At 34.1% G+C, this 12,182-nt stretch overlaps 1 protein-coding gene across 1 annotated transcript in view; it reads right to left on the bottom strand.

Annotated features, from left to right (window-relative positions):
• ERCC6L2 (ERCC excision repair 6 like 2) overlaps positions 1-12,182 on the bottom strand; it is a 139,879-nt gene that overhangs the window by 61,477 nt on the left and 66,220 nt on the right. The window contains exon 12 of the mRNA XM_060015004.2: positions 1,408-1,503. Within this exon, the coding sequence (XP_059870987.1) occupies positions 1,408-1,503 (96 nt within the window). The remainder of the gene's footprint in view (positions 1-1,407; positions 1,504-12,182) is intronic.

Raw genomic sequence — 12,182 nt, 5'->3', positions numbered from 1 at the left:
AAAAAAAAAAGGAAAATGGAGAAAAAACAGTAAAAAAAAAAAAAAAAAAAGGATCATACACCATGATCAAGTGAGATTTATCCCAGGGACACAAGTATGGTTCAATCTCTGCAATCAATCAATGTGATATACCACGTTAACACATTAAAGAATAAAAATCATATTATCATCTCAATAGATGTGGAAAAAGCTTTTGAAAAAATTCAACATCAATTTATGATAAAAACTCTCAATAAAGTGAGTACAGAGGGAACATACCTCAACATAATAAAGGCCATATATGATAAGTCCAGAGCTAACAACATACTGAATGGTGAAATATTGAGAGCATTTCTCTAAGATCAGGAACAAGAGAAGAATGCCCACTCTGGACACTTTTATTCAACATAGTATTAGAAGTCTTTGCCACAGCAATTAGGCAAGAAAAAGAAATAAAAGTATCCAAATTAGAGAGGAAGAAGTAAAACTGTCAGTGTTTACAGGTGACATGACACTATACATAGAAAATTCTAATGATGCCAGCAAAAAACTACTAGAGCTCATCAATGAATTTGGTAAGGCTGCAGGATACAAAATTAATAAACAGAAATCTGCTGCATTTCTATATGCTAACAATGAACTATTAGAAAGAGAAATTAACATAATTCCATTCACAATCACATCAAAAAGAATAAAATATCCAGAAATAAATTTAACTAAGGAGGTAAAAGAACTTTACTCAGAAAACTATAAGACACTGATGAAATGGACTGTATAAGAAAGCTGCGTTTCAATGCTTTATGATCTGGTCCAAACATCCACTGCAAGAACCTTTTGTCAGCCTCACTCCCCACTTACTTATAAAATATATGAAATGATTCTTTCAGTTTTGATCAAGGAGCACATGTTATAGGTTAATCCCTCTTTATGTACAAGGTGTGGAAGAAGAATTTGTTTTAGAGTCAGCACATTAATTAATTTCCCACAAGGATGTACTTTAGTCTACTCCCAAATCCTGAAGTTGCTGAACCCATGCTTGAATTTCTCTGTGCTCGCCTGTTGACTTGGGGTTGTTGCTTTTCTCTGCTGGTTCCTTCATCATAAAAATTCTCCCACGAGTTTCTCAAAACTTCTGATCTACTAGTAGTGACCTTTCTATTTTCCTGCAGTACTGGGGATTTATTCTTTCTTCTAAATTAATCTTGTCACAATAATGGGATTTTGAGATGAATGGAAAATTAATGGCTATTATCAGCCTGTCATTTGGATTCAGAAGTTCAGGGTTATCTTAAATAAAAGTTTAAAATTTTTTTACAAGGTCTTCCCTATCTTCTAATGACAGTCACATTGTAAGCAACCTAAAAAATTCAGGAGCATTTTTAGATTAAAAGTATTTGCAGGTCACTTTAAATTTTGTCACCATTGTACCTGTCAATTGCTTGAAGATCATTGGCTGGATTCCATGTAGGATCAAATAATATCACCACATTGGCACCAACAAAATTGAGGCCTAGTCCACCAGCCCTGGAGTAAACAGAAAAGAGCACATTAAAACAGCAAAAATAAATTTTGCTTTCTAACTCAATTATGCCAGGTTTCTATAACCAAATCAATACAATATTACATTAACATTATAAAAGTAAGGTGATTAAAACACAATATGCCACAAGTAAAACAGCTATGGAACAATTTTTTTTGTACCACTCTAGAATATCCCTAAGAAATTTGAGCATTAGAGATCATGTAAGTAGGTTGTGCTGGTTTTTACATTTTTTTGGATACTCAAATACTATTCTCGAAGATTTTCCTAACATAAGTTTTAAAAACTGCTAGTATACTCCAGCTAAATAAATATACACACTTAAAAAAAATGTGCTTCTCCTTATTCCTCCCACTAAGTACAGCTAAAAACCCTGGGCATTATATATAAAATAAAACACAAGATTATGAAAGGTAGAGAGAACACAAATTGGCTAGAGACCACAAAAACCTAAGGAATGACATGGCAGTGAGTTCCCTGGCTTTATTTTTGCCTAATATATCCCAGATTGGGTTCTGGAGAAGCCAGTGAACTGGAAATGCCAGCAGCCAACAGTCACAGACCGAAAAAGCCCCAAGAAAAGCCTTCTTCCTTTAGCCAAAGAACCAGGAAAGATACAGAGTTTTAAGACAAAAAAATGTTAGATAATGAACAGCCTATTCTTTCTTGCAAACACCACAGAAAAAAATCTGTGGCTCCAACCCTAACCTGGTCAGCAAAGGCTAAGTGAGGAGACTAAATTCCACCTTTGACAGTAATGAGGTACCTCTCATTCTCACTCGGGTGGTGTCAGAGAAGACTGATTGAGGAGCCGGAACTTTTCATTTCTGCCCAGCTATAACCAGGCCCCTCTGTAGTGTGGGTGGAAGCCATGGAGAAATAGCAATGAAGTGCCTCAAACTCAGGGTGTCAACAGAGGTCAAGCAAGAGACACGGATTTCCAGCCCATGTGGCTGGCATGGTGTCTGGGTAAAACAGAAGTTTTAAATAAGATACAGAGTTTCATAACATAATACTCAAAATGTCGAGCATACAATAAAAAATTACTAGTCTTACCAAGGTCTAGGAAAATCTCAATTTCTATAAGAAAAGACAATTAACATACGACAACACTGCAAAGAAGCAGATGTTGGAATTATCTGACAAGGATTTTAATGCAGCCACAATAAAAATGCTTCAAAAAATAATTACAAATATGCTTGAAACAATTAAAAATAGAAAGTCTCAGCAAAGAAAGAGAGGATACCAAATGAAAATTTTAGAATTGAAAAATTACTGAATTACAAAACTTGCTGGATGGACTTGATAGTACAGTGGAGATGACAGATGATAGAATCAATAAACATAAGAGCAGTTCAATATTATTGATATTTACCCAATCTGAACAACAGAAAGAAAATATACTGAAAAATAAAACCACATTCTTAGAGGCCTGAGGGACAGTAACAGAAGAGCTAACACTTCTATCATTGTAGTCCTGGGAGAAAAGAGAGAGTGAGACTGAAACAATATTGAAAGAAATATAGCTGAAAACTTCCCAAATTTGGGAAAAGAGATAAACTTACAGAATGCAGAAAGTTGCATGAACTCCCAGAATGATAAACCCAAAGAAACCTATGCTAAAATACAGCATAATTAAACTTCTGCAAACAAAAGACAAAGAAAAACTCTTGAAAGCAGTCAGAGAGAAATGATACACAACTTTTAAGGAAACATCAAATGACAGTGGATTTCTCATTAGAAACCAAGGTGGCGAGGAGGAAGCAGTACATTTTCAACTGCTCAAAGAACTATCAACCCAGAATTCTATATCCAGCAAGAATATCCTTCAGGAATGAAAGGGGAATCATGACATTCTCAGATTAAGGAAAACTAAGAGAATTTGTCACCAACAGACTTAGAGGAAAGATAAAATAAAACAACTAAAAAGTCAACCAATATCCAGTCCTGTCAAATTTACCTCAAAAATGTTTTTTTCATGAGTCCTTTCTCCATTCCTATTTTCACTTGCCCTAGGTCAAGCTTTTATGTCACACCTGTATGTATTACTTCAGTGGCTTCCTGTCTTCCCTTACCTCAGACCTTAAATCCATCCCCACATTACATAAAATAATTCTAAGCACAGAATATAGAAAACTAAGTATGCCATTCCTGTTTAAAACCCCTCAACTCTTTGGAAAGCCAAAGCTTTATCTTTATTTAATTGACCTGTGGTTAAAAGATACAATGAAAAGAAACCACGAAAGATATATGTATATTTTGACAGTTTTTAAAATATGATATTGCTTAATGGATTTGATAGATTCATTTTTCTATCAGTCAAAACATGTCAGAATACAAATAATTCATTTTGGAATGAAGTTTATTTCTAAAGATATCTTTTCTAAATGTATCTTTTAGCAAAACTGAATATATAAAATGCTTGTCTACTGAGTTAAAGATTTCAGCTACCTGCATAGCATATCAGATTTTACCTAAAAATAACTGTTATCTTCTCATGTTTTGAATTTTCTGGGTCTAAACACCATACACTTAATAATTATTTTATTATATAATAATGATAAAATTTTGTATTTTTTAAAGGGAAGGTAAAATTAAAATCCAATAATAAAATCATTTTCTTCGTTTTTCTAATCTCAACCTTCAAAGCCTTTACTGAGGCTTTCTCTTGCTGATTTTCCCTTTTCAGATGCTTAGACCATCATGTAACTCACACTTCGATAATGCTTTACACTAGATACTAACCATCCAGGGAGGGAAAATGTTAATAATCTTCTCTTATACAGTTTTTATCAAAATAGAAAAAAATTAACATTTATTGAGCATCTACTATATACCAGGAATGGTGCAAGATATTTTCATATATTCTATTCTTTCATCCTCAACACAGCTCTATGAGCTAACTATTATTCTCATTTCACAGATGAGAAAATCAAGAATCTGAAATACCGATTAACTTGCTCAAGGTCTCTGAGGTGGCCAGTGTCTGGATTCAAACCCAAGTATCCTGACTTGTTCAATATTCAATAGAAATTGAATTTTCTCCTTTGGAAAATTATTTATTAGAGGCAACAGCATAAAGATGTCACAGAGACTTAAACTCAAAGAAAGAAGTTAGGTGGGATAAAGAGGAAGTTTGGGAAAGGATTTAAAAAATGGGTAAATTACGGAAGTGGGTGGGATTTAGATACCCAACAAGTAGAAGAGAAGTTAGAAGTTTATCTGCCTACTATGGTGATGGGGAAAATTCTGAAGAAACAAGGTTCATAAGATTATATAATTAGACTAGTTATGTGAAAAATCAACCAGTTATATCAAAATAAAATTGGAAATCAAGAAATATTTTCTAACACTTAACACCAAAAGTAAGTCTAGTCAACTGTTCAGTTAGCTTCTTGTCAGTAAGATATGCATGAATTTATTTCAGATGCCCTAAATGAGTCACAGGAAGGTCACCACTTGAGGTAACAATCTTCAAAGATATTCTGAAGTTACAACTTAAGACTGTCCGAGTTAAAGCAGAGGCAATGTTTCTTTTAAAGAAAAAAATAATCTCTAAACTCTATCTCTAGAGATGAGATGATTCTCTATTTGACGATAATACAACTCAGAATCATAAACTTTCAAACGTATCACTCCTCTCATATGGATAACAGCAAAGGCTTACTCCTTAAGCAATAAAATATTTAGACTATAGCCCTGTTCAAGCTGAAGAATGGTATTAAGATAGATTGCTAATAAACATGCAGGCTATTCATTCCTTAGGTCTTCCACATTCTATTTTGTGTCAATAAATATGTAAAAAAATATATTTTAACCATATCTTAATATTCCACAAAAAAATTCTGTCAATGAATTAAATTTTACTGTTATGTATTAACTATTATAAAAGGTCGAATGTAGTCACTTGAACAAATACTTCTGAGAAACCTAAATATAAGAGATACCATGTTCGTAGATAGGAAGGTTCGATAGCATTAAAATGTCACTTTTCTCCAAAGTCATTTATAAATTCAGTGATTACAATAAAAATCCCAACCCAAGGAAAAATGCCAGATAACCCTTCCTTAATTAATTGAATGAGATGATTATGGAAAGCAAAGCTTTAAGGTGTTGACATTTCAGAATAAAGATAATTCAGAGAACAAGGGCTTAAAAAAAAAAGACAAAATCAGTTATTTAAAATAAAATAATAACATCAGAAAATGACATTTTTCAGAATATAGAGCAAAAAAGATAAAAATATGAAGTAAGAGTCCAAGTTCAGAGGTTTAATGAATCATTGTAGGGAATTCCCTGGCGGTTCAGTGGTAAGGACTCCGAGCTTTCACAGCAAAGGGCCTGGGTTCAATCCCTGGTCGGGGAACTAAGATCCCATGAGCTGCATAGTGCGGCCGGAAAAAAAAAAAGAATCATTGTAGGAGCCCTAAAATCAGATAACCTAGTGTCTGAGAGAAATACCAAAGGAAATGGAAGAGAAGCCATCGTCAAAGAAATAATCAAAGAGAATTTTCCAGAGTTGAAAAATACAAGCCCTCGGATTATGCCCTGCAAAATAAATGAACTAAAACCCCAGACCAAGACTCAAATATCACTGTGAAATTTCAGAATACAACAGATGAAGAGAAACTCTTGTGAGTTCACAAAGAGGAAGGAGAATCAGATTGGCAATAGACAAAAATTCAACAACACTAAATACCAGAAAACAATGTTGTAATACCACAAAGATCTGAGAGGAAATTATTTTCAATCTAGAATTCTACAGTTGGCCAAAGTAGCAAGTGACAGAGCACATAAAAGACATTTGCTGATATTCAAAGAAACATAAAATTTACTTTCTATATATTCTGGCATACAAAGTTATTTGTTAAAATAGCTGACAGACGAGGGCTTCCCTGGTGGCACAGTGGTTGAGAATCCGCCTGCCGATGCAGGGGACACAGGTTCATGCCCCAGTCCGGGAAGATCCCACATGCCGCAGAGTGGCTGGGCCCGTGAGCCATGGCCGCTGAGCCTGTGCGTCCAGAGCCTGTGCTCCACAAATGGAGAGGCCACAACAGTGAAAGGCCTGCGTACCGCAAAAAAAAAAAAAAAAAAAAAAAAAAAAAAAAAAAAAAAAAGCTGATAGATGATGTGACAAAAGTAGAAGAAAGGGTGGATGTGTGCTAATGCTAATACTACACATTACAAGTACTTAAAAGATACTGTAGAAAGTTACTGGACTAAAAATCAAAGATTGAAGTATATTATTTCAGGTTAAAAAAGTAATTTATAGACAAATAATAAAAATAAAAATAGTAAAGAGTGTGTGGAAAATGGGGAGGGAGGAGTGTAAGTAAACTAAATCCTCCTCTAACATAACAAAGAGTCCAAGCTGTTTAAAGCTGATAAACTAAAAGATAATGAAGAATTAGGATTCTGGCAAAAATGATGGACTGAGCCAGTGTGAAACTCTTTTGTTTCAACACCTAGAAATTAAATATAAATTTTTGCAAAACAAGGAAAACAAAACAAAAACTGAGCATATGTCTTTTGAAAAACATAGCTAAAGAATGGATTTATTATGTCTTGTAAGGTTCTTTATGTAACAAATGTAAGGACTTCGGTAACAAATCACTCTTTGAATTCAGTCATAGGGAAACAGGAATCCAAAACTTCTCTTGTCCTGCTTGGGATGCCTAACAAAGAAGTCAAAGTAAAATCACAGTAACGGAGAACTCCTACAACCAGTCTCCAAAGGATTTCCACAGAGGAAAGAAGCCCCACTGAAGATAAGCTCAAAATAAAAAATTACAAAATGTGTGAAGAAACCATCTACCATAAGCAAAAGCCAGAGTGAAGAACAAATAGAAGGATTAGCACCCCCCAAGCACAGGAGTTAATAGAGCAAAAATGCCATTCAAAAAGATATTTTTAAAAATGACTAAAATTACTAAAGAAATAAAAAAGCTAGAAACCATAAAAAATGAAATATATGTAAAACTGATCAGCTAGATTTGAAACATATAAATAAGACTTTTTAAAAAATTGAATATATTCCTATGCTATACATTGCATCGCCATGACTTCTTTATTTTGTACCTTTCAAACTCCTTCACCTATCTCACCCCTTCCCCCCTGGCAACCACTAGCTTGTTCTCTGTATCTATGAGTCTGTTTCTGTTTTGCTATGTTTGTTCTTTTGTTTTGTCTTTTAGATACCACGTATAAGTGAAATCGTACGGTACTAGTCTTTCTCCATCTTATTTCACTTAGATTATACCTCTAGGTCCATCCATGTTGTCACAAATGGCAAGATTTCATTCTTTTTATGGCTAAGTAATATTCCATTGTATATATATGTGTGTGTGTGTGTGTGTGTGTGTGTAATCTTTATCCACTTCATTTATCAATGGACACTTAGGTTGCTTCCATATCTTAGCTATTCTAAATACTGCTGTAATGAACATTGAGATACATATATCTATTCAAATTAGTGTTTTGCATTTTCTTCAGATAAATGTCCAGAAGTGGAATTGCTAGATTGTGTGACAGTTCTATTTTTAATTTTTTGAGGAACCTCCATACTGGTTTCCATAGTAACTGTATCAGTTTACATTCCCACCAACAGTGCACAATGGTTCCCTTCTCCCCACATCCTCACCAACACTTGTTATTTCTTGTCTTTTTGATAACAGACATGAGGTGATAACCTCTTTTTGATTTGATCTGCATTTCCCTGAAGATTAGTGATGTTAAGCACCTTTTCATGTGCCTGCTGGACATCTGTATGTCTTCTTTGAAAATGTCTATTCAGGTCCTCTGCTGATTTCTTAATTGGATTGTTTTCTTTGATATTGAGTTTTACGAGTTCCTTATATATTTAGAATATTAACCCCTTATTGAACATATCATTTACAGTTATCTTTTCCTATTCAGTAGGTTGCCTTTTCATTTCATTGATGGTTTCCTTCACTGTGCCAAAGCTCTTTAGTTTGATGTAGTCACATTTGTTTATTCTTGCTCTTGTTGTCCTTGCCCAGACAGATCCAAAAAATATTACTAAGATCGATGTCCAATAGTGTACTACTTATATTTTCTTCCAGGACTTTCATGGTTTCAGGTCTAACATTAAAAGTTTAATCCACTTTGAGCTTATTTTTGCATGTGGGGTTAGAAAACGGTCTACTTTCATTCTTTTTCATGTATCTGTCCAATTTGCTCAATATCATTTTTGAAGAGACTGTCTGTTCCCCACTGTATATTCTTGGCTCCTTTGTCATAGATTAATTGACCATGTAAGTGTGGGTTTATTTCTGCGCTCTCTACTCTGTTCCATTGATCCATGTGTCTGGTTTTGTACCAGTACCATGTTGTTTGATTATTATAGCTTTGTGTACCAGACATTTGATTCTGAAATCAGGAAGCATAACACCTCTAGTTTTGTTCTTCTTTCTCAAGCTGCTTTGGCTATTTGGGATCTTTTGTGGTTCCATACAAATTTTAGGACTATCTGTTCTGTGAAAAATGTCATGGGTATTTTGATAGGGATTGTATTGAATATGAAGATTGCTTTGGGTTATATGGACATTTTAACAATGTTAATTCTTCCAATCCATTAACATGGTATATCTTTACATTTATTTGTGTTGTCTTCAATTTCTTTCATATTTGTGTTATAGTTTTCAGTGTACATATCTTTTACCTCCTTAGTTAAAATTATTCCTAGTTATTATGTTCTTTTTGACACAACTGTAAATAAAATTGTTTCCTTAATTTCTCTGATAGTTCGTTATTTGGTATAGTAATGCAACAAATTTCTGTATGTTAATTTTGTGTCCTGCAACTTTACTGAATTTATTTATTAGTTCTAATAGTTTTTTGGTAGTGTCTTTAGGGTTTTCTATATGTAGAATCATGACATCTGCAAATACTGACAATTTCGCTTCTTCTGTTCCAATTTGTATGCCTTTTAATCTTTCTTATCTGATTACTGAGGCTAGGAATCACTGTACCATGTTAAATAGAATTGGTGAGAACTGGGCATCCTTCTTTTGTTCCTGACCTTATAGGAAAAGTTTTCAGCTTTTTACCATTGAGTATATTATTAGCTGTGGGTTTTTCATATATGGCCTTTTTATTATGTTGATGTATGTTCCCTGTATACCCACTTTGCTGAGAGTTTTTATGGTAAATGGATGTTGAATTTTGTCAAACTCTTTTTCTTCATCTATTGAGATGACCATATGATTTTTATTCTTCAATGTGTTAATGTGGTATATCACATTGATTGATTTGCAGATATTACTTTAAAAAAACATTATTCAAAAAATAAGAATGCTTATGTGTGTCTTATAAAACTTAGCTCAAGACAGGATTCTATGTCATTTAATACTTTGTATTTAAGGACTTATGTGTGAAATTACTTCTTGAATTCATTCACAGGAAAATGGAAATCTAGAGCTTCTCTGCTTGGGCCTTAGTTGCAAGAATTCAAGAACTTTAGTGCTCAACAGTTAAGTAGCTCACTCATCATATATAACACTTGATTCCTCATTTTAAGTAATTCTTTTTTCTTTTTTCTTATTTTCTTTTTTTTTTGACCACGCCGTGCAGCATGTGGGACCTTAGTTCCCTGACCAGGGATTGAACCCAGACCATGACAATGAAAGTGCCAAGTCTTAACCACTGGACTGCCAGAGAGTTCCCAAAGTAATTTTTATTTTGACTTAGTTTTCCATTTTTTGTATTTTATATGTTTATTTTAAAAGTCCCCTGAGATTACTTTCTAAAATATACAAACAGCTTATACAGCTCAATATCAAAAAACAACCCAATCAAAAAATGGGCAGAAGATCTATACAGACATTTCTCCAAAGAGGACATACAGATGGCCAACAGTCACATGAAAAAATGCTCAACATCACTAATTACTAGAGAAATGCAAATCGAAACTACAATGAAGTATCACCTCACTCCAGTCAGAATGGCCATCATCAAAAAGTCTACAAATAATAAATGCTGGAGAGGGCATGGAAAAAAGGAAACCCTCCTACACCGTTGGTGGGAATGTAAATTGGTACAGCCACTATGGAAAACAGTATGGAGGTTTCTTAAGAAACTAAAATAGAGCTACCATATGATCCTGCAATCTCACTCCTGGGCATATATCCAGAGAAAACTATAATTTGAAAAGATACATGCACCCCAGTGTTAACTGCAGCACTATTTACAATAACCAAGAAATGGAAGCAGCTTAACTGTCCATCAACAGATGAATGGATAAAGATGTGGTATATATATATATAATATACACACACAATGGAATATTACTCAGCGATAAAAAAGAATGAAATACTGCCATTTAGAGCAACATGGATGGACCTTGACATTATCATACTAAGTGAAGTAAGCCAGACAGAGAAAGATAAATATCATATGATATCACTTACATGTGGAATCTAAAAAAAAAAAAAAAAGATACAAATGAACTTTCCAAAATAGAAAGAGACTCACAGAGAAAGGGAGGGGATGGATATATTAAGACGATGGACAATGGGATTAACATATATACACTACTAGAGATAAGACACATAACCAACAGGGATCTACTCTATAGCACAGGGAACTATACTCAGTATTTTGTAATAACCTCTAAGGGAAAAGAATCTGAAAAAGAATATATATATATATATATATATATATATACACACACACACACACACACACACACACACACACACACATATATGTATATATATAACTGAATCATTGTGCTGTACACTTGAAACTAATACAAATGACACTGTAAGTCAACTATACTTCCATTTAAAATAAATAAATAAATAAATAAATAAAAGTCCTTTGAAATTCTTTTTGAAAGATAGTGGAAGCACATCTATAAAATACTTATTACATTAGATGTTGAAAGTTACAGATTTGTTACCCCCCAAAAGGGATTAATCTTAGGTGTTTATATCAAATCTTTCTTTAAAGTGAGTGTATTTCTTAAAAAGTTTATTGAGAGATTCATAAATAGGTGTTAGAACTGATTTAACTTTTATAAAACCTATAAATGTTGAGCTGCTCTGCTTGAGACCAGGTAGAGACAGAGGAGGGAAACTCCTGGCCCACTAAGCACTGTGGGTTCTCAAGAGCTCCTTGATCACAGTTCGAAAACCACTGCTACCTATCATTCTCAGCTATTTGATTAATAACTTGATTATGCAATTAAGTCTGATTGCTCTAACCACAAGACATGAGTCAAAACAGTACAGAAAATTTCTGAGGAAACATCCATTTTTTGGATTTAAAAAAAATAAAGCCAGGGCTTCCCTGGTGGCACAGTGGTTGAGAGTCCGCCTGCATTGGCAGGGGACGCGGGTTCGTGCCCCGGTCCAGGAGGATCCCGCATGCCGCAGAGCGGCTAGGCCCGTAAGTCATGGCCGCTAAGCCTGTGCATCCGGAGCCTGTGCTCTGCAACGGGAGACGCCACAACAGTGAGAGGCCCGCATACCGCAAAAAATAAAAATAAAAAAAAAATAAAGCCAGACATATAAAGAGAATTCAGTGATAAGGGAACTGAGAGAAAAGTTTAGATAAAACTCAAGATATTGTTATTTCAGTCAAAATTAACAGCATTTTTGTTGCTTCTTCTTAAAGCTAAATGAAACAAAGCAATACA

Source organism: Delphinus delphis, chromosome 6 (assembly GCF_949987515.2).
Source record: "Delphinus delphis chromosome 6, mDelDel1.2, whole genome shotgun sequence".
In the NCBI taxonomy this organism is placed as follows: Eukaryota; Metazoa; Chordata; class Mammalia; order Artiodactyla; family Delphinidae; genus Delphinus; species Delphinus delphis.
The sequence above is the reverse complement of the archived record's forward strand: the minus strand, read 5'-3'. Positions and strand labels throughout refer to the sequence as shown.